This window comes from Neopsephotus bourkii, unplaced genomic scaffold, assembly GCF_033783945.1.
Source record: "Neopsephotus bourkii isolate Nb327-2 ecotype Australia unplaced genomic scaffold, CSIRO-AGI_Nbou_v1 NB_1634, whole genome shotgun sequence".
NCBI classification, from domain to species: domain Eukaryota; kingdom Metazoa; phylum Chordata; class Aves; order Psittaciformes; family Psittacidae; genus Neopsephotus; species Neopsephotus bourkii.
In genome coordinates, this window is record NW_026902109.1 from 4,738,073 (window position 1) to 4,765,447 (window position 27,375).

Genomic DNA, 27,375 nt, shown 5'->3' on the forward strand with positions numbered 1-27,375 from the left:
TTCAGAATGTGGTTGAAGTTGGCCAGTGGGTTGAAAAAGTACTGTAGTAGACACAGAGGCAAGTGAAAGGGAACGCAAGAGGAAAAAATTGTGGGTTTTTTTTTTTTTTTTTTTTTTTTTTTTTTTTTGTTGTTGTTGTTGTTGTTTTTTTCCCCCTCTCAGCATTAGAAATGATCTTCCGGTTACTTCACTGCTTATCTAAATTCCTAAATGTAAAACCTGTTTAAACAAAGTAGTCTTCATTGAATACTAACAGATTCAAATTTTGGTGCTGCTTTCAGTTCTCCAGCTCTTTTTTCTTTTGTGATGTCTATACATTAATAGACATGTTTCCTGTTACTAGTGATAAGAGGTGATAAAATCTGGGATGATTAGAGTGAACCTGACAGGTTTGCATAGAAATCTAAATAATGTGGCAGGTGCATTATATGTTTTCTTTGGTGTTAAACGGGCCACGTCATTCCCAGGTGTCAGAGGTATCCGTCTATACCAGGGCGTGATCTGGCCCACAAAATACAGCAAGTCTTCAAGCATAAAACAAAAAAAGAAGTCCATGCTGTTGTATTGCAGACGGGACTAGTATATTTTAGTATTCTGAATGTCTTACTTCATTTATCAGCTAGATGATTAAAAACACAGTGACTGTTGTGGCTTGTAAAATGTGATTTGCAGTTGGTATAGTGACTCTGTAGCAGTGTTGGCACCAATTAATGAAGCTGTATAATAAATATTGAAATTAAGAACAAATATTAAAACATACTCTGTTACATATACTCAGCAACGTTTCATGTCTTAGAAATCTTCAGGTGTCCTGTCCATGTCTATCTTGCTTAAAAATACTAATCCAGACTGGTTTGTTTTAATATTTTTCTTGTCTTTTCTGTTTTTTAGAAGGCAATAGGCCTGCGCATTTTATGAAATTGATAGGATAATATATTTTATGTCAGTGTAGTGTAATGTATAATAGAAAAAAAAGAACCCAAAGAAAACAAATTTGGTACCAAGTTACTGGGCGAAGGCGTTATGAATCTCTTTGCTGTCCAGCTCAGAAGTCTGAGTCACTGCCTTGGGGCAGAAGCTGGCATACAGTCAGAATGGATGGGAAAACAGTAGCTGTGCTGGGAATTATAAGTACCAAAACTATCAGTAATGACGTACTTCATGTCTTATAATTGCTCATAAGCTTTTAAATTTTTTTTAACATATTTTGTGCTCTAGTATATAGCTTTAAGGATGCCCATCCCCCTGCCACCCCTCCAGCAGCCACTGTGTCCTGTCAGTCATCCTGAAATACACTGGAGAGCTTGTCACAGTCCCTTGCAGATGCTTCAGAAGCCAAATAGTGAGGCATAGCAGTTGCACTGTAGTTCCTAACACAAGGAAATCACATAGACAGTTGTTTTAGTGCTGAATATGGACCGTGTATATTCTAGGATAGGTGAGTGATGTGCTGTTGGCTTTTTAACAACCTAGCAGGAAATGGATTCTAAAGTTAACGCTTTCTAATTTATGCAGAATATATTTAGCTCTGCTTTCTAATTAGTTTATCTATGCCTGCATACAGTGTACTTACAGATTGTTTAAAAGCTGCAGGTACTGTGTTCACATTGTGTTGCAAATGAATATTGACTGTTTTTCTGGTGTCTTTTTTTTTCCTACACCAAAACACTTGGCAGTTTCAGTTTGGATGCGTCTGCTGAAAAGACAAATTTTTCATTATCTTAAAGTTTGTAGCACTTTGTAGGAGTGTGCAAGTGGCTAATTTTCTGACTGATCTGAGACAACTGTATCTTCTGACACATGCTTAACATCCTAAGTGTTGTAAGAGCTACTGGTCTACAGTGCTGAAATCACCTACTGTAAAGGTTAATACAGCCGAGTGTGGGGTTATAGCAGTCTTTTACCAAAATACCTTGCCATGAGGATCCCCACTGTAATTAGAGGGCAAATTATACTGGCGTAAACATATTATTAAAAAAAATAAAAAAAAATGGCATGTAATTCTCACTTTCCTGAGGCAAGCACCAAAAAATTTGTCATCTTAATTAAGAAGATCTAGAAGGACACAAATTCACTTTCTAAGTGGAAATATCAGCAAAACCCCCCAAATAATCTTTACTGTGTGCATATTTTTCTTAATCACCTGTTACCCTTCCTTTGATTAAAAAAAAATTCTATATAAATACTTCCTAGCTAGTGTGGTAAATAACAGTAAGGAAAGTTTGAAGTATGCAGTCAGGGTGTCAAGATAATTTAGGAGTTTGTAGTTTTCACTGCATTGGCTTGCAAGCTTGTTTTCATATTGGCTTCTTTAGGACACATTAACATTTTACTAAAAAAACCCCAAACCCACAACCAAAAAAACCCCATCAGCAAGTGAGCCCTTAAGTAGGTTATTTATACCTTAGCATATAATTGAAATTTTCAGAAACTATTATTTTTGCAATCGACTTTCAGTTAATGCCAAGTTATGCCCCTGACCCAAGGCTAAAAAGCTATTGCTTAGTTCAAAAGCCTGTCAAGCCAGGGCTCAAGCAAAAAATAAAAATGCTTATGTTAGACAATATGCTAAGCTTATAAAACAAACCTCAAAGCTCCCGAAACAACCCCAGAACCCAGGCAGGGGAAAGTCACAGTACATATACTCACATTTTTCAGATCTGCAGAGGTAGAATTGGATTTGTAAAGCTTCACAAGCTTGAGACTGCTTAGGATTCTGGAGCACAGTGGTCTCTTATTACAGAAAATTTCAACTACATTTTCATCAGCCAAATTTGACCAGGTCTGATCACTATAGACAACCTGTAGTATAGGAAGTTGTGCTGTGAAAATGGAGAGCAGCTCCTACTGTAAGCAGGAAAGTTTTATTCCTGAATTTTGAGTAAACTAGTTGCTAATATGCTTATATCAAGGAATTGAGGGGAAGCCACTGCAAAGTGAAAGCATGAGTGTATCTGCAGAAAAAGTAACATAAAAATCATCCAGTGCTTTCTTCAAATCTCAGTAGGAGTATGAAGTGCTGTCTCCATCCAGTTCTTGCATGTCCCCTTCAACTGAGGTATGTCTTGACCAGAAAAAAAAAATGCACAGCGTAGTCAATACCCTTATTTGCAACTGTTGTGATGGATTTCAGAAGTACCTGTGTACTGGGGTGCTTGTGAAAATCCTAGGGTTGTGAACCAGCAATACCATAAAGATATTTTTTCTTAATGTGAATAAAAGGCAGATTCATTGAAATGCTGACCAAAGATTCACATAATCAGTTAACTGCAGACAGTAAAAAAAAAAAAAAAAAGTCTGTCATTTCAAAGATGCGACATTATGTGATTTGATGCCATCCCAGTGGACCTGGAATAGAATTGTAATTAAAAGCCTTTTTGGTTCAGGGGTGGACACAGCAGAAGCAGTTTTTCAGAAGTGTGGGTGCTTCTCTGCTGTATGTTCATAGGCTGCACCATCATGCTGAGAGGCACAGACATGGTACTGTTTGCCAACACTGTGGAATTGGCCATATGTTGTTCTTTTGTTGCGGGAGAGGCAGTTTAAGAAGCTGTTAAATAGCCAATGTGGTTTGGAATTAAAGCTAACTGAGAAGACCAGGGATGTCAATGACACACATTTGTGACTTTCAGAGCAAGTTATTAGTGCTGTAGGGAAGTTTACTTTAACAGGTTAAAAAAGGAGGTCTCATTAATATTTGCTTTCTTCGATTCAAGAAATCGTGTGTAGGTCTGAATGTCAGTGGGAACCTGGCTTCCAGGCCACTGACAGCTGCCTTGCTAGTAAAACAAATGTTGCTGGAAATAACTCTATAGCTGTAGCTATAAGAAAGCCTGAATTTTAATCAACTTTGCAGACACACAACCTGTCTGAATATTCGTTGTTCAATAAAATGATGCAGTTGTCCCTTTGAGATTGCATTTTGTAGTGGACCTTTTGCTCTTGTGTTTTACAGACTGTACGTACATCATTATATATTTAGCGTATTTCCAGAGAAGTAGATGGTTGAGAAATTGGTTTCACGTTTGTTTTTAGTTTCCATATGTGAAGAACCAATGGCTATTAACAGGAAGGATCACTCTAGGTAAAAAGTAAAAAAACCCACAACTGTGTGAGCACAGAGTGGGTATGTCTTTAGCCTGATATATAAGACTAAGCTCTTATTGCAGAGCTTGGCTCTGCACCAAGATGTTATTATAATTGTGCACAGAATGAAAAAGCAAGGTGGTGGTGTTTTTTCATGTTGACCTAAGCCGTAGTTGTAGGAAGCCCTCTGGGTGATTGTGGATTTGTCCCTTAGTCATTCTCTACTAAACAGCAGATGGAAAGAGCCTACCTTATTTCTTGCTTTGTTGCATATACAGTGTATTGTTAAGAGTTGATAGGCTGATCATAACAAAGTTACTGGACTAGATGGACTGTTGATCTGATTCAGTAGGACATTTATTATGTTGGATGTGCTCATGGATATTTTGAGTTCGTTGAATTTTGATGTCTTCTGTCGCTTGTTGTTATCCTTGGCCTGAAATTCTGCAAACATTAGTTAAGCAAAGTGGAAACAAAGTACGTTGCCTTCTGGGGGCATGTCCAGACCTACCAGCCTTTACAGCTTTGCTGTGTTTTCAGCTTGTTTTTATCTGAGCTCGGTGAGTAAAGTATTTTACCTTGTGTAAAACAGAACCAGCAGAAGGTACAGAGTCATCCATCTCAAAGGACTTTGTAACAGTTGCAGTGTGGCTTTGTGAATAAGAGTGTGGTCTATACACTTACTTGCATAGCTACAACTTCAATATACATAACAATTCGAGCTAGTAGAAGGGCTGCAGTCCTTTTCCTGACTAGGAGCCACCACTTGTTTCTGAAATAGTGAATGATGAGAAGGCTCAGTTCCCTTCAAACAGAGGGGTAAGTTAAACTGGAGTATTTCAAAACCATGGGAGTATCCTACCTACTGATTCATCGGGCAGAAAGAGAACTGTTGACACTGGTGATTTGGGGAGTCTCAAGCTTTATTTCCTTGGAGTTTTGTACTACTATCTAGAAGTTAAATGTGTAGAATAGGGCCAAATAATTTGCATTGGCATTTCTCTAGTTCTCTTTCTGTTATTAATGTCCATGGAAGGAAAAGTATAATTCTGGTCAGTCTGATTTCAAGTTTTTGTTCTCTTTATTTTTTGACTAGGAATTAAAAGGATATATCAGTTCTTTATGCTATATGCTGTCACTTCACTGTACGCAGCTTGAATCTGTGAACTTAAGGGTGCGACTAGTATAGCTTGTAATAAAAGAATAAACTTGGCACTTGTATAACCTTTACTAAGAATACTAAAACACTGAATTACCTTTAACCTTAATTCTTTAGTAATTGCTCTTATTATCTTTGCATGCAAGTGAAATGTGGAATGAATATTCTGTGATAAACGATTCAGATCTACTTCTACACAACTTGCTCTAGAAACCCTAAAGATACTGTCCTGTATTAAACCAATGCTAGGTTCACTGGAAGGTGACAATATATCTCTTTAGCCTCCACAATTGCAGTACCTTATTACTTTATTATACAGCAGCAATGGTTGTAATAAGTCCTGCTTAAAAAGGACAGATATCCATTATATTTGTATCTGAAGCCTTTATTGGCTAAAAGGGCTCTGCAGAGCTATGTTTTACGGGAAATTACTGGAAAATTTAAAATGTCTTTTATTTTTGGGACAATAATCAGTTGCATTCCTACTAGAGCACGGTTATAACTCAGTTGGCACATACACACTGCACTGTGGCTAAAGGCCTGAATCACGGCTTAGTGAACTCAGTGAAAAGCCTTAAATTAACATCAGCAGACTTTGGATCAAGATCCTAATGACTGATTTATTCACTTGAAAGACCCTACTTAGCTTTACTTTCATCTTATTGACTTCAGTAATAGGCTTTTTTGACACTTAGAAAATATTTGTTATTGCAGGGTGTGAAATAACTAAATGCTTCACTTTCTCCTGCTATTAATTGTCAGGACTTTTAAGGGTTGCTGTGTTTTTTGTTCTTAAAGAGTTTATTATGACCGTTGCAATTTGGAACTGATAAGATACAGGTATTGTGCACATAGCATTAATTATTTTGTTTTAATTCAATAATGTAATGTATAATTTGGCTTTAAAGCTCCTTTTCATTGACTACTAGAGAACTTACATTCAAAGATCTTCTAATGCAATTAGCTGTATGTATTTTTTTAATAGATGGTAAATTCTCTGGGACAGAAGACAGGGAATTACATGTACTTTAAATCTGTAATTTCACAGTTTATGGAGGTATCTGCATGTATTTTCACAATTTAGAAATGAGGAATCTGAAAAAAATAATCTCTTGAAATTCTAAGCCTGAAACCACCTCTATACTCTGACTGTACAGAGGCACAGAGGCAGTGAGACTTGTGGTTGTGGCTAATAGTTGCTTATTGCTTTTTTTGTTTTGTTTTTGTACTTAGGTGAAATGTCAACAAAAATGCCAAGCATTAAACTGAAAATTGATCCTCAGGATCTGCAGATCCAGACCTTTACAGTGGAGAAATTATTGGAACCATTGATAATTCAGGTATTTTAGTACTGCAAATAATAAATTGGATAACCATGTTTAAATGTCAAATACACTGCAAATGGATTTCCAACACACGAAAAGTTTTGTACTGCAAGTAGTGGACAGGGTGGAAAAGACAAGCCTTGAAATCTGTAGGTGAATTTCTTTATGTGAATTTTGGAAAGAATTGCATCTGCACTGAATGAATTTACAAAAATGCTTTCAGGTTTGTTGATAAAACTTCCTTTTTAGGAGGAGCAATTTCACTGCATATTCCAGTTCTGTTTCAAGTATTAACTGGTTTAATACACAGTAATTAGTGTATTAAAGATTATCTCATTGTATCTTTTATTTGGCATGGATTACAAATCAGTTTTTTTAGTACAATGGTAAGGACATACTTGAAGACCTGACCTCATTTTGCAAATAATGTGTATAACTATGAAAGTGTTAAAAGACCTCTCTAGCAGTATTTTTCAGGGTAAAGAACAGAAAGGATATCTATTTTGAAACTCAAGCTGTTTTGAATTTCTCTTCATTGTACTTAGAACAAAAATGTTTGGGTGCTTGCATGTAATTAGTCAATTACACATAATGCAAGGATGCCTGCTTATTGTTGTCCTTTAGCTTTGACAAGATGATGTAGATCAAACTACTTACCACAGCTATACACTGCTTACTTAGTATTCTTTTGCTGGTGCCCAGGGGTGTGTTCACATGGCAGTCTCTGACATGAAGTTTGTGTAGGTGCAGATAGGTGTGACTTTATTCAGAATTTCCTTTCACTTGCTATTGTACAAAGAATACTTTGTTTTTCAGGTTGTGAAGATGAACAGGTATAATTGCTATGAAGTAGGTTCAGTGGTTGGTTGAGCTCTTTGTGATGCCTCTTACAAGACTAATTTTTTTTTAATAGGTTATGTTAACATCAACAAGTAAAACTTACTGGGAGGATGACTTGAGGTACACAGAGCAAAGCCAGTTAAGAGAACTATACTCTGGCTATAACTATTTCTGAATATGCAAAAATTGGAGCTGTATAGAAAAAAAAGGCACATCTACCAAGTTTTCAGTTATTTTTCTCCATTTGCAACTTTTTTTTTTTGAGATAAATAACCATTTAATTGTGACTGAAACTATTATTATTTTACTTGGACAGATAATAAAGGAAAAAAAAACGCCCATGCAACTCATTTGACTGCTTTTAGCCACTTAGGTACATGGTAAATTTTCTTGTTCGAGGAGTGCACTTCTTTTCACACACACTGCTGTGATGACATCTTTCCTTCTTTGTCTGGAGCCAGTCCTTTGCATGGTGTTTCTTTGGGCTTGCCAAAGAATGGTGACCAGATAGAGGGGAGCAGTCAGATTCTAATTAAAGAGGCAGCACATAATGATTGGAGGGAAGAAGAATACAGAGATGAAAGATGAGGACAATAAAATTATGAGTATGTTTGGTGTGATGGTTCATATGTTTATTTGGACTGTCATGTTGGAAAAGTCCTTTATTCCAGAAGTGCTCTATGTGCACTAAAAGCTAGGAAAAGCAAAGAAGTACCGATCGTGTTTTAGTTACAGGAAAAGTTGCTTTTAAAAATAATTTAATTTATTGAAGTAAGTTTCTCTTTAATTAAGTTGTATTTTCCCAATTTGAAACTTTTGCCTCTTACTAACTCATCCAGTTTCATTCCTTTTTCATTACAGTCTTTGAAATTTCTTCTTGTATTTTTGACTTATTTTGATCTTCTTTTCTTCCCTTACTCATTTGTTCCTTCTGGAAGATTCTTTTCTCCAGAAAGTAATTTTTTTCTTTCTATCATTACTTCATTTCCACCTGCCTTTCTTGCATTTTTTCTGTTTTTATTTATTTTTGCTTGCGTGTGATCGACAGTGTCTAAAACCTCAGTTAACAGTTCAGTGGTTTGTGGGAAATTGTCAAGCTGGAGCGTCCCAAGAGGATGGATTATAAAATCAGTTTCAGAGTACTAGGAGTAGAGGTCTTCATAGACTGCATTTTAAAACCTTCTCTTGTATACCAGTACACCTGATTGTGCTCAAGCAGCCGCAACACTGTGGCTATTTTTAGAGGAGATGAAGAAATGTAAATTTTGGCCTGAGTTCTGTAGGATCAAGCCCCCCTGACATAAAAAAAATACAGTTCTAAAACAAAACAAAACAGGGTTGGTTTGGTTTTTTTTTTTTTTTTTTTTTTTTAATACGTTATTTTAAAGCTCTTCTCAAGCATCTTTAAAAGGCTCGAGTTGTCAAAAATGGAAATGCTTTGATTCAAAGAGAATTCAATTTTGACTGTCTCTTCCTCCTCCTAACCTTAATGCTTTATTTGTTTCATAACAGGATTGTGGGAGGGAAACTTACATATTGAGTGGAAAGTGCTGTAAATGGCTCTGCAGAAAGGGAAACTCGTATGTTAGAAATGGCATAACTGCATTAGTGTAATTCTGTGACCAACCTTATAATCTGTATTCTCATGGGGCTGTATTACTTTGTTTTCTGTATATTGCAGAAAATTTTATTTAATCCCTTTTATTTAATCCCAATTGCCTCCTCACCAGAAGGGGTTACATCTGTCTGTGGCCATTATTTCATTCCAGGTGCTTTAAGGGTATTAGTTTTGAAAGGATGGCTTTCAGGTAAAGTTCTCTGACAATGTGTCTGGCACATTAAAAGTGATAGTTGTCCAAATTGACATAATTCAGCTGCCAGCTGCCTTAATATAAATTGCATACTTGCTCAGACAATTGTTCCTTAATTGCGGGCTTTTCTTAGAGGTTAGAGATGCACTGTGTCATGGAGAATTAGTGTGATCAGTAGATCATAAAGGACTTTCATTTGCATAGTTGATGTCTAGTATTTGTTATGCTTCTGCTAGATTTACTCACAACGTATAACAGCTAGTATAATGGAAAATATTCTCTTGTTTTGTCATCCTGAGACACTCAAGTCTGTTTAATCTCTCTGCTATACTATGTAATGATTACAGTTATGGCTAGGTATAAACTTGCTTCTGTAGCTAACTGTATTACAAGTAAAAGTTTTGAAAGATACAACTTGATGAGATTCATATCACTTAATGTAGGAAACACTTCCTAACTGTCTTTGCAGTCGTTGCAAGTCTTACAAGCTGTGAATTTCCTACTTATTTGGATATTGTAGCTAAAGCTCTTTCTATATATTTATTTATAAACACATACTTAATATATGTGTTAGGTGTGTATGTATACATAAGCAAGTATTTGTAAGAGTTTTTCCTCCTCAAAACCTCTTCCTTCCATGTCTTTATATTTTATGCAAACATGTGAGCTAAAGAAAGTTTATGGCTGCAAGAGATAGGTACGTTTTACAAAGTATGTAGAAACATCCATGTATTTTGGAGTCTCTTGCTTCGCTGATGAAAAATGGGCAAGTTGAAAGTTGTTTACTCTCACCTGTCATCCACACTGACAGAAGTCTGCTCACACAGAAAACTTAACACTGTTGGCTTTAGTTTTATGTTGTATTTCGGTTTTGATGAGTTTTGATGATGTAATATGAGTTTTAGTTGTGGTGAGTTTGCTTTATGCACACTGAAAGTGATTAACCAGTATTTATTTGTATGAGCAATACTCTGGAATTGAAACAGTGAGCAGGGTTTGAAACAGTTCTGCTGTTCTCATTGGATCACTGAGTTCATATCTTGTTTTTCTAAAAATATCTAGGGGTTGTAGTTACATTGAAAATAATTTTAAACAAAAAAACCTTTATGATGTTTTAAAATATTTTTTTATTAGCAGAAAAGGTCAACCAAATCTTTTGATACCCAAGGTACCAAGGCGTTGTTTTTTTAACTACTGCAACATTAAAAGATGGTCTATAAGGGCTGGCAGGAACTGAATATAGCATTGGAAGAACTGCTGCACAGTTCCTTGGGAATTCAGTATTTGGGATAATCAGGACAAGAAATCCCACCCTTTCAGCCTAATAAATAATGCCAGTAACAGGCAACAGCATCACAATTCAGCTTTGCAGCTGTGATGGCATATGGGCTTGAAAATATCACTTAAAGCTTTGTGCTTCTAATACAGCTCTGTTATTCCTACCAGAGATGCAAAACAACCTCTGGACAATGATGGCAGTTTAACCTTTGGCAACCTGCTGTAATATGGCTGTAAGAAGGTGTTAATAACTGGGAAATGCAATTGGGCATAAGCAGGATTAATGGGGGTGTTTTGTTTTGTTTGTTTGTTTAGTTTTGTTTGTTTTTTTTTCTATAAAGATAGCATTTTGACTTGGTATTCTGCCACTGCAGCACAAGCTGTATTGACAGTGGATCAAAGGGGCACACTATATTAGCTACTGTGTAGTTCCATTCTATGTAGGATCTGCGTGAACTTTTTGCATTCCTTAGTGGGATTCTGTTAGAAAACTCAGAGTAGTTCTGTATTACTTAATCTCCAAGAGCCAAGAATGACCTATCAAATTTTGACTTGTATTTGAGTTCAGAAGCTGCTTCTGATACTTCCTGGCAATTGAAGATGAAGTGTTACAGTCAAGAGTTTTCACCTGCAGGAATCATTTTTCATATTTTTCCTTTTGTTTTGTTTCCTTTCCTCCAAAAAATATGAGTGAACAGTACACATAATGTTTTTTTGCATATAGAGGAGACTACAGTAAAAATCTGAGAAATAACATGCTTTTTCTGGGAATGGTTATTAAATAGTTAAGACACAAAGTCTTTTACTTGATATATTTCTGGGGCAATATCTAATTTTTTACAGTGTTTTATGTCTTCGTTGTTGGAAGTATCAGCCCATACTCTCTTTAACTGCTTTAAAAAATATGATTATGGAAACTGCATTAAATGCTCTAGAAATAATTTTAAAGGATTTGAAAAAATAAAAGATATTAAGATTATTATTCACAGTGCATTCTCTATCAGCTGGCTGATTTATGTGCAATACATAATTTCATTTGCTTTCTTTGAGCCAGAGTCAGAAAGATACCCAAGTCCTCTTCAACTGTCTGAGCTAGAGTTACATATGTTACTGTCTTCCTTCTGACATGCCCTATCATCGATGTCAAGTGGCTGATGCTTTTTCCCCCCCACAATTCCACATGAATGAAAGGCAAAAGCCCTGACCCCTACATCAGAGATGTGTTTATAGAAATGCTTCCCAGAGGATGTTTGTCAGTTACTTTTAAAACTACTGATTCTTGAAAAGCACTAAAGTGTGTGATTTCATGAAAAAGATGTGGAGGTGAGGTAGGACACAGCTAGCACACATTTACCCATGAATGGAGCAGTTTTCCATAGAGCAGCTCAAACCACAAGCCGTACTGCAGCTATTTTAAAGTATATTTAAAAAGTATAATTTAAAAAATAAAAATTATTATAATTAAAAAGTATAATATATATTTGTAAGTATATTTTGAAATACCTATATAGAACTTTTATTTTTAAATCTTTTAAGATTCTTTCCTTAGCATGACAGCTCAAGCAAAACCCTAGAGACCAGTCTGTTAGAAACATTCTGTTGGAATGTGGGGGCTGTGCTCAGATGATGAGGAATGTGGAGTGGGATGCTGTATAAAAATAACCTCTTCATGGGTGTTGAAGTGCATTGTTAAAAAACATAATTTGAACAATGCTGCAGTAAACCTACATTCTGGATAAAATTATATACAATTATAATGTTGAGAGCCCCCTGAGAATTCTGAGGTGATGAGTTCTGACCACGGCAGTCTTGCTTTGTAAGAGAAGAAAGCATTTTGAAATGTGTCTGTGCTCATTTGGAGTATTTACTTCTGCCATGGCTTGGGAGATGGAAAGATTCATCACTGATTATAATTCCTGCCTTGGCTGAAGCTTCCTTAGGTAGCAGTAGGAATTGTTTTTCATCATGAAGAAATTTTAAACAGTCTCAGGAATTTGCATCAGGGTTAAAATGACAGTGAGATTTCTATTGACTTTGCTTTGATCATACAGAAAGAATACAAAGATGAGGCATGTTTTGTAAAATTATCTGTCAGATTCAATTCAGTAGTTTTGCCCGTTCTCAGTATGTATTCTGAGCTTACCTGTCTCTCTAAATCAGGGGGAGCATCACTGCTTATTCTTAACTATATTTGATTTTTTTAAATCTGAGAACTATCATAGGTGAATTTATATTGAACTTACACCCCTATTGTCTTTTTTGTTTCTTTTAAATGTAGGTTACAACGCTAGTGAACTGTCCACAGAATCCTTCTAGTAAGAAAAAGGGCCGTTCCAAAAGAGCTCGTGTCTTGTTAGCTTCTGTGGAAGAAGCCACATGGAATCTGTTGGACAAGGGGGAAAAAATTGCCAAGGAAGCACCTGTGTTTAAAGAAGAACTTCATGCAGCACTTGCTGATGTCCAGAAAGAGAGTAAGTGTATGAAAACTAATCTAGGCACCACAAGGAATTAGTTTAACCATGTAACACTATCAAAATGAGCTAGGATATCAATTTGAAATATATTATGATGTGCAAATGTCTGAACTTTGAGTTGTCTGATTGTATGTTTTCATATGCCACTTATAAGGAGGTAAAGTGTGCAAGCTGGACGCCATTGTGGAAAAACATTCCACGTAAGACAGGTTGCACAGTGTTAATTTTAGTGGCTGTTAAGCACAAGCTTAAGTTAATGCATGCTTTAATGCTCTTTAAAAGACCTATTTACCTGTATCTGGGTTTAAGGCCTTTTAGTAAAAAATTTAAAACCAGAAATCTTCCCTGTACCTGAAGGACCTTGTGTTAGCTGCTTAAATTGGGTCTTTATATCACCCTGCTGTTACTAAAGTTGCAACTTAATCGGGTTGGGTTGGGTTGGGTTTGGTTTTTTTGGGGTTTTTTGTTTTTGTTTTTGGTTGTTGTTTTGTTTTTTGTTATCTTCGATATGCAGCAGGGGCAGTTTCTGGGACTCTGCTGTTGTTCAGGGTAATGATTACTAGCTATTGGCTTCCTCTGGATCCAGAAGTGGCTGCATTTTACATATATGCGTATGGTGTCTGAGATACCTTAAGGTCCTTTGTGATTAAAAGTGTTATGACCAGCAAGTGTCATTGTTACCTGTCACACTGATCAGCTGAAGCTTTTAAAAAAATCATTAATTTTGGAATACTCTTAAAGTTCGCCCATCCATTCCAGGCAGGTAACACAAGAATAAAATACATAGTTTCATATTGATTTTTATGCATAGATAATATAAAAAAAATTCACATTTTCTTTATTTATTCTCAGCCAAGACCAGAGATAACTACAAAAATAAAATATAAAGTAGACTATCTATACCTCATACATTTTAAAAGAAAGTTAAGTCCGTGTTATCACCTACAATTACGCAATGACAAATTGAGTGCTCACAGCTGATCTTCCTCCCAAGAATTTGCCAAACTGCAGAAGTTAATTTTAAGAAGTTGGTGGACAACTGTAAACTAAATAGCAGTTTGCTAATATTGCAGATATTTTTAGTCTTTTGAAGCTGTGTATCATTTTTGATTTGTGGTATGCTGCTTTATATGTAACTTTATTGCCTGTTACTCAGGCCACATTCTGCTGCTGTTAAATGCCTCATGTTATTTACTTCAAGCTCTTTTAAAAGATGTGGATCATAAACTGTGCTTGTATGCAGTCACCTGCCATGCATGTCATAGCATATAGTGTTTAAACGTCCGTGGGCATACTTTTGTGGTGACTAGCAGCTGTGTTTATTAACATGCTCTTAAATAAGATGAATTTTCACATGCAGCTACAGCTTGTCTTTTCACTCATATGTGAACCAAACTGTCATTCCCAGAGTTGCATACCATCTGGAAATAATAAATACTCTCTTAACCAATTCTTGTGTTTTTGCTTGTGTCACTCAGCTTGTTGAGTTGAAAACGTAACATGAGTATTAAATTATTTTCTTTTGAATGTCATTTGCTAGTATGAAAACGCTGCTTTGATACTTTTGGAGCTCATTAATAGGGATTCCTTTCAGAGGAGTGATAGGCTTTTTCCAAGATGCTGCCGCTAATGTTGCTTATAATAATGTTTTGGGGAAGAAAGAGGCAAACTAGGATGTAGTGAACAGTGAAGGTAAGATAAATAGAAGATTTGTCATATTTAATTCATCTGATGCATTAGTGACTCATTTAATGTCTTCAGAAATGGGGACATGGCTATGGCTTTGCTGACTACAGTTCAGTCTTGACAGATGCTGTCAGTAGATGAGCTTTTGGTCTCTCGAACTCAAATGAGTTCCATTAGTGATACCTAGAAGGAGGTGTTGCTATAATGAATGGCAGGAATGTTCCCTGAAGAGATCTAGTTTCTGCTTCTTTTGACATCTGCAAAGTTTTATTACAGATGTATAGTCTTGGAGCTGATCATTTTAATATAGAGGGCCTCCACCTTTTCATTTGAACTTCCTCTTGAGAAAGGAAGCTCAACTGGTTATGGAATAAGGGGTGCTCTGAGTTCAGCAGTAGTAGTCATTTTTCTCTGTGGTCCTGGGACACCTTCAACAAACAGTGGACTCTCTTTGCAGCCAGTATGATGATGATATCAAGCTTAAAGGCTTCCTACTGCTCAAGAGAGAAGATACAGGAGGTACACACCATGGGCCACCCTATGGTTTTACCTATGAGATCACGGAGAAGACATGAGAAAGTGGGATGGAAAACCTACCTCAGCTCTGGAGATAAAGTACTGGCCACTTTCTCTGTCTCCAAAGCAGCAATACCAAAAGGCCGTTGGCCTTCACCACCAGGTTCTGCACCCAGGCAGTGATACCTTGCCACAGTGGAGCAGCCCAGATGGGTTTACCTCTGCGTTGTCAGTTGCTCTCCTCTTCAGTACACATCACCTCCTCCTCTGGTGACGTTCCAAAATCTTTGCTCTCTGGTCCCCAGGCTGAAAGTCAAAAACACAGCACTGCACCAGCTACTAAGAAGGAGAAAAATGACTGCTACTGCTGAACCCAGGACAGTATCCTCCCCTTATTCCATACCATTCATGCCATTCAGATCCCACATTTTTCAATATACCATCACTTTTGTCTCACATATATATATATATGTGTGTATACATACACACACACACAAACATTGGCTGTTTTCCCCTAAAATCATATCCCCTTGAGGTACACGTTGGACTTACCCGTCTTCCCGCATTACCTCCGTGGCCTATGTCCATCCACATCTTGATTTACTTTCTGTAATTCTACTGACTGAGTCATCAGGCAGACTTCTGGGTGGTGGACTGTGTGCATCACCTAGAAATGCTATGTTTTCCTGTTGATCTGGTTTGGTGAAGCTTTGTTAAAGGTACTCATGTTCACATTTTTATTCTGAAGTAGTGTAATAAACCCAAATACAAGTACTTTGAAAAATTCTTGCTGCCAGATTTCAAAAAATTGCCTTCTGACTCATAATGTGCTGTGAATTAATGATAAAATAACTGACTTCTACACAAGGAAGTAAGAAGCAAGGCCCAAGGAAGTTGTGAATGCTCCATCCCTGGCAGTGTTCAAGGCCAGGTTGGATGGAGTCTTGGGTTGTATAGTTTAGTGCAAGGTCTCCCTGCCCATGGCAAGGGGGGTTGGAACTAGGTGATCTTAAGGTTCTTTCCAAACCTAACTATTCTATGATTCTATGGTTCTAAGCATTGTTCAAACATGAATGCTGCTGACGCTATATATCAGCCTATAACTGATGTCCCAGTTCTGATATTTAATCAATTTTAAGACAAACAATGTAGTTTGTGTAGGGAAATGTTCTCTTAGGAATTTGCATTAAAGTCTAAGCGTTATACATAGGGTAGTGATTTTTTGCATTTACGTCAAGGTTTGGTTGCTTATAGATTTCAAACAGTTGTACAGGCATAGCTTAAATGTTTGTTATTTATTGCCATTGCCTACTGACTATATATGGTCAGAATCACAACAGTTGTTGTCTGAGTTGTTTCTGTCTATTGCTATGTCAATGTTCCATGTGTTTAGCTGTTATCAGGCCCAAGCATGTTCCTAGATAAGCCTTTCATCACACATAACAGTGAATTCAAAGCAAGTTACTTGTTGGAGTTACATTTTGAGCCTTCAGTTACCCTTTAAAAGGAAATTGGGAAAAAAAAAGAGAAAAAGAAAGGTATTTCAGATGTCCATGTTTAATGTCTTTTGGCATTAAACAGGGGAGACAAGACTTTGATGGCGCAGAAGAAACTACCATTCACAGGCAAGATGGGGAGCATACTGTAAGGTTATTTACTACACGAAGGGGACAGTGATCTCTTGTATTATACTATATTCTTATTTGTCCCCCAAAAAGTCTTAAAAATAAGCTTAGTTTTCTCATTCTGCATTAAGAGGTACATGCGTATGGTCTGCATCAAAGGGACTTTCATTTTGGGCGTCAGAATTTAGACAGTCAAGTGGTTCAGAGTAACCTGCTGTACACCTTTTTAATCAAACCAAGAACAGATCCCTTGTAAAAAAGCTTCTGACATCACCATCATTGGATCAGGTGTTCCTGAGTGGGAAAGGGGAATGAAGAGATGGGTGTAAGGTATGAAGGGGGTGTGTGGTGGCTCTGGTTACACATTAGGAAGAACTGTATGCCATGTGGAAGTGGAACTTCCTGGAATGCAGTTCTGAAATAATTGCAGTGCAACAGAATACAGTGGTATCTGAGTGGGTAAGAGATTGTGTGGCAGAAGAAAAATGTCCTTTAATATCTACAGAAAGCTGTTGTGAGAATCTGAGTTGTTATGGTGTTGAATATTAGGAACATGCAGAAGGAATCGATCTGCTTTGCCCTGACACAGTGTCACTTACAGCTGGCTGGCTGAAGCAGGATCCTTTATTTTCTGTAGCAGATGGAGATGGTATTTGTGGGAGCAGAACAGATGATTATACCAGTTACTAGTATTGCTTAATCTCCTGTTTTTTTGGAAAGGGTAGCTTGTTTTGTGTTCTAATGTGACATGGACTCCCAACCTTCTCTGGTAGTGATTCTGCTTATGTGTTAGTTCATGCCTAAGGAAATTGAATTTGCAAATAGTAGTGTAAATCATTTTGTAAATTTTCTATTATTAGTATAAGCCGTTGAGATTACCCCCCCATTTTCTGTCAAGTTTGAGACTAGGACATCCAAAATCCTCTCTTTTTAATGACTCTGGAATGTCCTTCCCTCCTCTAGTCAATTAGCTCCTTTTTACAACTGTATTTCTCTGGAACCGTAGATCCACCAGCTTCTAAGGGTGCAGTTCAGAGGAGTGGACTTTCTTGGCAACAATACCTCTTTGTGGGAGGATAGAAGAATGGCATAAATTCACTGCATTCCATGTGGATTTCACATTGTTGTTCTTAAAAAATAAAAAATGAGAGGAGAAAGCCAGATGTAAAAACAAATGGAAATGTGGTCCTTAAATGGGATTTAGAAGAAAAAAATCTATTCAGAGAAATAAAAGAAGAAAGCATAATTCTGATGGTCTTGTGCAAACCAATAAAGAACATTTAGCTGTTGTCAGAGTGTGATGTTGAACACTGTCTCTAAGTGGTGCTCACTGACTGCAGTTGGTGTTCCTGCAAGTGTCTGTGTAGACAAGTTGCCTGCGATCAGCCAGCAGCCCAGCAGAAGTGTGTGCCTTTTGTCAGCTATTTACCAAAAGCAAATTTACCAACAGGATTACAGTTTACTTTGTTTTTAAAGGAATTGCAGTGACAGTTTTTGGATATTTTTGGTGCTGGATATAGTGCATGGATCCTCTAACTTTTTTAAAAATTACGTGGGAACTGTGTTTCTATCTTTCCCCATGCCTGAGCATAGGTTTTCTTTTTTTTTGTTTGTTTGTTTGTTTTGTTTTTATTTATCCTTTTGTGTATGTGCGTGTGTAATCAGTGGGCATTCTTGGAAGTATCTGTCTTCCAATAATTATGTAGTTACGATATTTCCTGACTTTGGTGCTTTGAATTACTTCTCATTTGAATGTCTAAAATAATTGAAATAATTCTCCCATCTTTCTGCTTCCCTATTTGTGTGCCACTAAAAGGGCACTGTTTTCCATGTTTAACTGTGACGTGTAATTGTGGAAGAGCGTCCACTTGATGAGAGTTACAATAAAATGGATAAAATTGCATCAACCTGTCATGCTGTGTGCTCCATTTTAAGACAGCTCTAACATCATGTTGTTGTTGGAGCTGTAATTTTCTACTGCTTGTACTCATAGCTCCTGTCTGCCTAGCCTGCATCTCATACCTCTATTTTAGGGTCATGATTTTATAGTTTTCATCCAGCCATTGCAGCTTATGTCCAACTTATTTCTAAGGAGTTAGTCATATTCACATCCTTCTGTCTTGTCCTTGCTCACACACTCAGTCACTAAAGCACTGAGATTGAAAGGGGTCTCAGAAGGTCATCTGGTTCAATTGCCCATCTCAGGCAGGGCCAACAGTCTGCCCAGAACTATGTCCGGTCAGCTTTTGAGTATTGCCAAGGATGGAGACTCCACAGCCTACCTAGTCAGCCTATACCACAGCTAAGTCACTCTTACAGTGGAAAAAATACTTTTCTGATGTTCAGCCAAAACCTCCTGTGTGTCAGTTTGTGCCCATTGCCTCTTGCCCTGTCCTGGATACCACTGAGAACAGTCTGTCTCCATCTTCTCTGAGCCTTTCTTCAGGTATTTATATATACTGATAAGATCCCTCTGAGCTTTCTCTTTCCACCCTGAACTGTCCTCAGCTCTTTTGGCCTTTCCACATATGGGAGGTGCACTAGTCCCTTAATCATATTTGTAGCTCAAGTACCCAGAAAATACCAGTATTGAAATGGTACTATTTTCAGGATTTAAACTATTTGAGGTTTCAAAATTTCTCAGGTGCTTGAAGGCCACCATATGGATTATATGGCTGTTGTCTTCCGGAAGGCACAATAGCCTTCAACAACGTTGACTTCTGGAAGGCACATGCAGTTCTCTGGGCTCACCATTCACTCCTGTCTGGCTTCTCACAACTGAGTACTTCAACTTCTACTCCCAACCAGTTCCTTCCAAATCTGTAGCTCTGCTTTACTGGCCAGTTTTGTTTGGACCCCTTTTATTGTGTGCAAAGAGACTACTAGCAGGAACTACTGAACTTAAAAAATAAAAAGTAGTTGGTTATTGGCTAATGCATTCAGTAGACAGCTAAGAGTGAGTGACTGAGCAAAGTGTTAATGTATTTATTACCCTAGTAAGGCTGGCAAGATGATTGTCAGTCAGATGGGAAAATGCTGGACTGTTGCTGCTTTGGAGCTGTGGCTCACTCAGTTTTGCGAAGTTATCTTGCAAGTTCCTTGGTCTTTTTTGCGTAAGTTTTATAACTTCTCATTTCAGGGTGTTTTTTTGTTTGTTTTTGTTCTTTTTTTTTTTTTTTCTTGGATTCTTTGCTGATTGTTTCTATTCATGAAAGAAATGAAAGGGCAAGGATTTTAGATTTATGGTAGTATGTATGGATTATATTTCCCAGGTTCTTATTAAGGCACAAGGAAATTCCAGAGTTAGCATCTTAAAATCATACTAAAGCTTACCAAATTGCTATTAATTTATTAATATTTGTAGTAGTCACCTTCAGAATTACATATAAAGATATGTATGCATGTTAGCAGGATTTACTCTCTCACTGGACTCAAATCAGTGATTTGAAACTTCTAGTACTGGAAGGGGTACTCACCTGGAGAGGTGTTTCTGTCCACTGCAGATAGGGAAATAAAAACCTTAAACATTGGTCATTCTGATTAATATTTGATATTTTTTTAATTTCCTGTAGTTTTATTTGTTGTGATATGCTCAGCTGTGGTGCATTATCTCACCAACTACTAGAGAAAAGTTCAAACTTGCTGTCCTGAGCACAAGAAATTGGTATTTTTTATTTTCACTGGCTTATGATATAACAGGTGCTGGAACCTGATCTCAGTTTGGTATGATTTTTATTTATTTATGGAGTTTGCTAAGCATGTACTTAAGGTACGTGATTTGCACAGAGACTAACAAATCCAAGAGAGAACCAAACAGCACTATTAAAGATGGGTGTTACTGTAAAACAGATGAGTTTCAGCATGTTGGAAGTATCCAGTGTTCTGAGAATCAGGCCGGTATTATCTCAGGTGCTCGTATAAGGACTTTGAAGTAATTAATAGGTTTATTTCTGTAGCCTTTGCTCAGTATTTGTCTCAAATGCAGTTTCTATTAAGAGCAGTAAAACTTGTTTTGTCTCCAAGTCTTGAGAAATGAAGTCACACATAGAACCAGTCAGGCAAACTGGTGCAGTTGAATAGTTCTCATTCAATTCCGATTGAGGGAGCACATGAAAGTCTGTATCTGTGTAATTACAGGAAATCCCTTATTTTTGTATGTGTATCTAAATTTGCAGTAGTTACTGGTTAGTACATGATTTATACAAAGTACATACGATGATGTTTCCTAATTTTAGCACAGCTGAAAGTATTCATTTTTGTGACTCTTGATCAGTCTTTGGTTTCCAAGCTGTTAGTTTAATGGGTCAAATGTTTTGTTTTTAATCAGTTTGTGCTGAAAACAAGACTTTTCCAGTGCTGTTCTGCATGGAGTGATTTCTCTCAAGGTTGTGCCATCACTAGCAAAGCTCTTCAGGTGATAATAGACTTCAAAATGCTTTTAGAAGTGTGTGATGGCATTTTTTTTCCTCAGTCTAGGTGTTGTACTGCTGAAAGGAAACTTAGGTGTTTGTCATTGTTCTCGCTGTTAAATTTCATTTGCAAAACTTCATGTTTCAGAGCAATATATTGTTGTCTGCTGGCACTGTTACTAGCTCCACTGCATAGATTTCACATATTTTATGTCAGTCCTATGTTTAAGTGTATGAGATGTTCATTCCATTAACTTATATTTATAATGAGAAAATTTGATTCCCTTCTGTAACCAGCAATTATTTAATAGCAAGGTCAGCAAAGTATATAGTAATATAAAAAGCAGTGACTGGAAAAGTTTAACAAAGCACTCCTGGCCTCATTGTGTACAGTGAAGAGAAACAGTGTGATTGCCAAAGGAATTATTTCAGAATTAAATGATTCAGAAGAGCAGGACGGGGACATAATTCAAAATGTGGAGCATTCTGCATGATCTGTAATAATTGACCTTCATTTCAAGGCATGGCAACCTCACTGTTGTGATGTAGTCTAAGGGAATTTATGTCTTCATTTTGCAGGTCAAGCCTTAAAGGTATCAGCAGAGGCATTTACCAGTGATCCCTGCTATCTGCCTAAGAGGCAAGCTGTTGTCCAAGCAGCACGATGTCTGCTTACAGCTGTCACAAGGCTTCTAATTCTGGCGGACATGGTTGATGTGGCATACTTACTGGAACATTTAACTGTGGTGAGTAAATTTGACTTAACTTGGGGTCCCTTTAGGCAGAGAAGTGCCTGATCATTGTTCTTTCTGCATTGAAAATTCTTCTATTTTGTGCCTTGGGGTTGCAGATCTCATGCACATAACACTTTGGCAATTGGTAGAAGTATAGATTCTAGGTGAGATTTGTAGAACATACCAAAAAAAAAAGAAAACAAGAAGTCTTCTAACTGAACATATTTGATCTGGGGAAACGGATGGTTATCCATACAGTTGTATTTTAAATTCTTTTGATTTCTCATTTCCTATTTTATTACTTTATTGCTGCATAGCTTTTCATGCATGAAGTCTTGGTATCTGTGGCAGTAGTAGGGAATAATTTATTTGTAGGGAATCTTGAAGGTGGAATTTTATGTGGATGTTTACAAGGGAAAGAACTGAGTAGGTAAGGACCTATGTCTATTTAAGTAATTTTGTGGAAGACATCAACTAGAAGGAGAGAGGAAAGATGTGTGAGAGAGGCCTGTAGCAACCCCCAACTCCAGCTATATATTTGTACACTGCAGATGGAAGACTAGAAAGCCCTAATGCTGGCAAAGATTTAAAAATTGTGCAGTAGAAAATCCTCTCTAAAAGACACTTATTATTTTTTTTTTTTTTACTCAAAGGAATAATGTATTTTGGAAGCATATTGTAAGTGTTGTGTTTTGCATCACCTTTTTTTTTCCACCTGGCTCTCTTTATACAGAAGGGATGGCTTCATTCTATTCTCATATAAAACTAACCAGTGATTTTGTCGCTATTGCTGAATTAGGCAAAATGTCCACACTTCTTTTGCTCAACATCAACATACTTTCCTGTCTACATAAATTCAAGTTCCTTTAATGTCAGCTGTAGTGTCCCGTGTGAGCAAGCTTCTTTCCTTTTTTGAACAGTGTGATTTTAACCTTTCAAGCATTATGTGATCATGTGTCTGACCACAGAAATGTGTTTGTTGACATTTCTTCTCTGGCTCCTTACTCCATTCAGTCCGTCTTTGCTGGGAAGAGCAAGAAATTGGTTTATTTTTTTTGTTGTTGTATTTTTTTTTCCTCCTAGCATCTTTAGTAATGTGATAAAAATGATAAAAATTCTAAGTTTCATTGACTGATTTAATGTTTCAGGATAGAGGTGAATAATCGGTGCCACCTCTAATAATGCCTCATGCCACAAGAGAACCTCCTCACTTAAAGGGGACCCTGTTGAAGCAAGTTCAGTTTGATAAGGACAGAGGAATGAAAATCTAGCTCCCACTCACAGTAGTAACAGTGTTTTATCATAAAACAATGTTATGTGGGTTTCAGTGCTGTGTTTGAAACATCAAATGTTGGCAATTGCTGGAGATGCAGTACAAGCTAAACGAGCTCTGACTTGCAGAAACTTCTGTTTTGTTACATATATATGAAATTTGTCAGCTCTAAGAGGAGTGGACTGCTCTTGCACCATTTGTGGAAAATTTCTTAAATTATGATCTTTTTCATTGGTAGCCTATTACAGTTTTGCATATTCATTTTCATAATCCTAGATGCACCCTTCTAAAATGTTTTCAGTATGTTTTACATGAGAGACATAAAATGGGTAGTTTTCCTTAGAGTTTCAGTGTTTCTAAACAACTGTATAATTCACTTCATTTTTTCCATTTGAAAATGAAAAGCATATTTAGAAAAAACTCCAACACTGCAAAGAGTGCAATTAAGTTTTCTTGTTCTTCTTCAGACTTTAATTTAATTCTCTGAATAAGAATGACAACTGAATTCTTTAATTAACTCTTAGAATAAATGAGTGAGGCATAACACTCTCCAAAATATCTATGTAAAAAGGCTCACCCTAGTCCCTGGAGAAAGGTGGTACACTTTCCATGTTTATTTAGTCTCTGCCCTGGCTACCAGTGGTATTGGTATCTTTTTTTATTGATACCTAATCAGGAAATCAACTTAGAATACTTTGAACATATGCTCCTGAACATCTTTCAATTTATAACAACATTTGCTCATGCCTGAGCCAGATTTAAATGCGATTAAGTATTTTAATGAGTCTCAATTTTGCTCTTTTTGAAGTCCTTACCTTTAATAATACTTTATAACTCCCTTAGGAATTCAGTTTTTCTTCAATGTGGAATTGCTCTGCCAAAAAGACTGTATTCATACAGTGGATGCAGCGTAGAAAATAGACCTTGTCTTTGCTGTATTAGCTTTAATAGTCTTAATGTTTGCATGATCATATGACTTAAGATCAAGTCTTTTTAAAAGTCATGAGCAGTTTTTCTTTGATTTAAAAGTTTAATGCATCTAGCCTATTCTCTTCACAGACATGGATGTTACAGCTTTACGAATCATTTAAGAGATGAGAAATTTCATTGCCCTTTATTTCCATAACTCTAATCTCTATAATTCTCATAAAATAAAATGGAGACATTTAAAGAACTGAGCCAAAATTAATTTTTGAAACTGAAAAAAAGAAGTAATAGGAGAATAAATGAAATGAAAATTCTAACCAAGGATTTTTTTTTTCTGGTTTTATGTATGAAATGAAACAAAGTTGTCCAGCATCATCAAAGAACTCTGTAGAGTACTAGTCAGTTTTTGTTTGATACGGAAATATTTAATGGAGAATGATCTATTTATATATTTTTCAAACCCATTTATCAGAGCCTGATGAAGGTTTTTAGTCTTGCTCACTCAGTAAAGCTGGTTAATTCCAGCACTGACTTTCAAAATGTTTGAAACCATACATGTACTGGTAGAATGTAGTCTGGATCATTAAACTTTAATTTTGTCTGTAATCTGTGAATAAAAATAGAAAGGAAACAATGACAATATGACTTAGCTGTCCTATAAAGTCTTGTCTAGTCTTACCTGTCACATCTGCCATTTTAAGTGTATCTAGAAAAAAGGAGGAATGTCAGCTACCCCCTTCCAGTTTATGTAGTGTATGAGTGGTGTTTTCTGTATATTTTACTTAGACTTTGGACTGGTTTTGACTTCTGTGTAATAAAATCTTCATGTAAAAGAGTAAAATGCTGAAAATAAAAACATTTTTGTCACAAAAAACCTGAAATGCAAGTTTTGAACTACAAATAACAGGTCGGTCTCTTTGGAGGAATTTGATGAACTTGGCAGGAATTTAGCTCCAAATGTCCAAAACCATGCTTTTGTGAAGATTAGGTTAGACCTTTCTGAAATTTCACCGATAAAGAGAATTTGGCTGGTTTATGATGGTATGGTGCAAACAGCAAGTTCGTTTTGGAGCTGACTAAGAAAAAAAGTACATCACAGTGATGAAAAGGGTGTTCCTCCTTGAAACAACTCAATATTTTTTTTTTAATGGGGAAGAATTTAAATAAATAGCTGTATCTGAGTTTCTGTACTAATCTTAGAGATTGAGGTATCTAATTAAAAAAAAAAAGTTGTAAAAAATGTAATCAAAGGGCTATTGCATTTATTGCACTGTTTCAGACCTGTATTACCAGCCTCATTCACTATGGTTAGTAATGCTCCATATTATTTAATTAAGTGAATTAACAGACTAATGGAATTGCTGGAATTTATTGATCAGGAGAGAACAGCAAGAAGGTGACAAATTCTGAGAATTTCACTCAAAAGCACATTAGCAGTCTGTCTTTCTCTAAACTATTTCAGATCATGCTGAGCCCACATGTTTTATCTGCCTTTTTTCCCTTCTTGTCATGCTTGTAGATTTACTGTTTTAGTCTTCAGTATTTTTCATTAATGCCTCAGACAGTGTGATCTTTATAAAATGCTTGCTTACAGTTATTTAAAATTCTTGCCAGGAAAAAAAGAAATAATAGAATGGCTGCAGATAAGCAGCAACTTGTGAACTTGGGACCTGTGGGCATAGTGCTGTCTATTCTTCCCTTCCCTGCAGAGTGTTCATAGCATTAAAAATGTTTTGAGCTACACTACAACCTCCTTTCAGGTAGTTATAGAGAGCAATAGCATCTCCCCTGAACCTCCTTTTCTCCAGGCTGAACAACCCCAATTCCCTCAGCTGCTGCTCATAGGAGTAGTGCTCTAGAACGTTCACCAGCTTCATTATCCTTCCTTTGACACGCTCCAGCACCTCAGTGTTTTTCTTTCAGCAGTGGGCCCAAAACTGAACAGTGTGCTAGGTGTGGCCTCATCAGTGTCAGCTACAGGGGGACAATCACCTCCGTAGTCTGACAATTTTTTGTTCAAGCCAGGATGCTGTTGGCCTTCTTGGCCACCTGGATACACTGCTGGCTCATATTCAGCTGGATGTTGACCAATACCACCAGGTCCTTTTCTGCTGGGCAACTTTCTGGCTGCTTTTCCTCAAGCCTGTAGTCTTCATTTATGTTGTGTCCTAAGTGTAGCACCTGGCACAGAGCCTTTTTGGACCTCATACCACTGGCCACAGCCCATTGATCCAGCCTGTGTAGGTTCCTTTGGAGAGTTTTCCTACCTTTAAGCAGATCGATGCTTCTGCCCAACTTATCATCTGCAAACTTCCTGAGGGTCCACTTGATTCTCTTGTCCAGACCACTGATAAGGATATTAAACAGAACTGGCCCCAGCACTGAGCAGTGGGGAACACCACTTGTGCCCAGCCACCAACTGGAGTTAATTCCATTTGCCACCACTCTTGGGCCTTGCCATCCAGCCAGTTTTTAACCCAGCAAAGGGTATACCCATTTGAGCCATGAGCAGCCAGTTTTCCCAGGAGAATGCTGTGGAAAACAGTGTCAAAGGCTTTAATAAAGTCTAGGCAGACAATATCTATGGCCTTTCCCTCATCCACTAAGTGGGTCATGTCATGGAAAATCAGGTAGGTCAAGCAGGACCTGCCTTTCATAAACCTATGCTGACTGAGCCTGATTACTTGGTTGTCACATGATGGCACTTCAGATTATATTCTCCGTAACCTTTCCTGGCACTGATGTCAGATTGACAGGCCTGTAGTTCCCTGGATCCTCCTTCTAGCCCTTCCTATAGAAGGGCATCACACTAGCTAACTTCCAGTCAACTGAGACCTCCCGAGTTAGGTAGGATTGCTGAGAAATGGCTGATTGAAAGTGCCTCAGTGAGCACTTTTGCTAGCTTCCACAGTACCTTTGGGTGGATCCTATCTGGCCTCATGGACTTGTACATGTTTAAGTGGTGTAGTGGGTCACTAACCCCTTGGATTATGGGGGGCTGGGTACCCCAAAAAACAACTGGTCTTACTATTAAAAACTGAGGCAAAGAGCGCACTAAGTACCTCAGCCTTTTCCCCATCCTTTGTCACTATGTTTCCTGCCACATCCAATAAAGGATGTACATTCTCTTTGGTCCTTTTTTTGAATGTATTTATAGAAACATTTTTATTGTCTTTTATGTCAGTAGTCACATTAAGTTCTACTTTCTTCCCACCTTTCTTTTGGTGGGCAT

At 37.1% G+C, this 27,375-nt stretch overlaps 1 protein-coding gene across 4 annotated transcripts in view; it reads left to right on the forward strand.

The window, feature by feature from the left end:
* CTNNA3 (catenin alpha 3) overlaps positions 1–27,375 on the forward strand; it is a 739,429-nt gene that overhangs the window by 7,111 nt on the left and 704,943 nt on the right. Inside the window, exons 1-4 of one of the 4 annotated variants that reach the window (XM_061373991.1) lie at positions 1,311–1,438; positions 6,479–6,585; positions 12,778–12,970; positions 21,789–21,955. In XM_061373991.1, coding sequence (XP_061229975.1) covers positions 1,414–1,438; positions 6,479–6,585; positions 12,778–12,970; positions 21,789–21,955 — 492 coding nt within the window. In that variant the 5' untranslated portion in view covers positions 1,311–1,413. Of the gene's footprint in view, positions 1–1,310; positions 1,439–4,757; positions 4,906–6,478; positions 6,586–12,777; positions 12,971–21,788; positions 21,956–27,375 lie in introns of those variants that run through there. The other 3 variants (XM_061373993.1, XM_061373992.1, XM_061373990.1) reach the window with 3 other exon arrangements.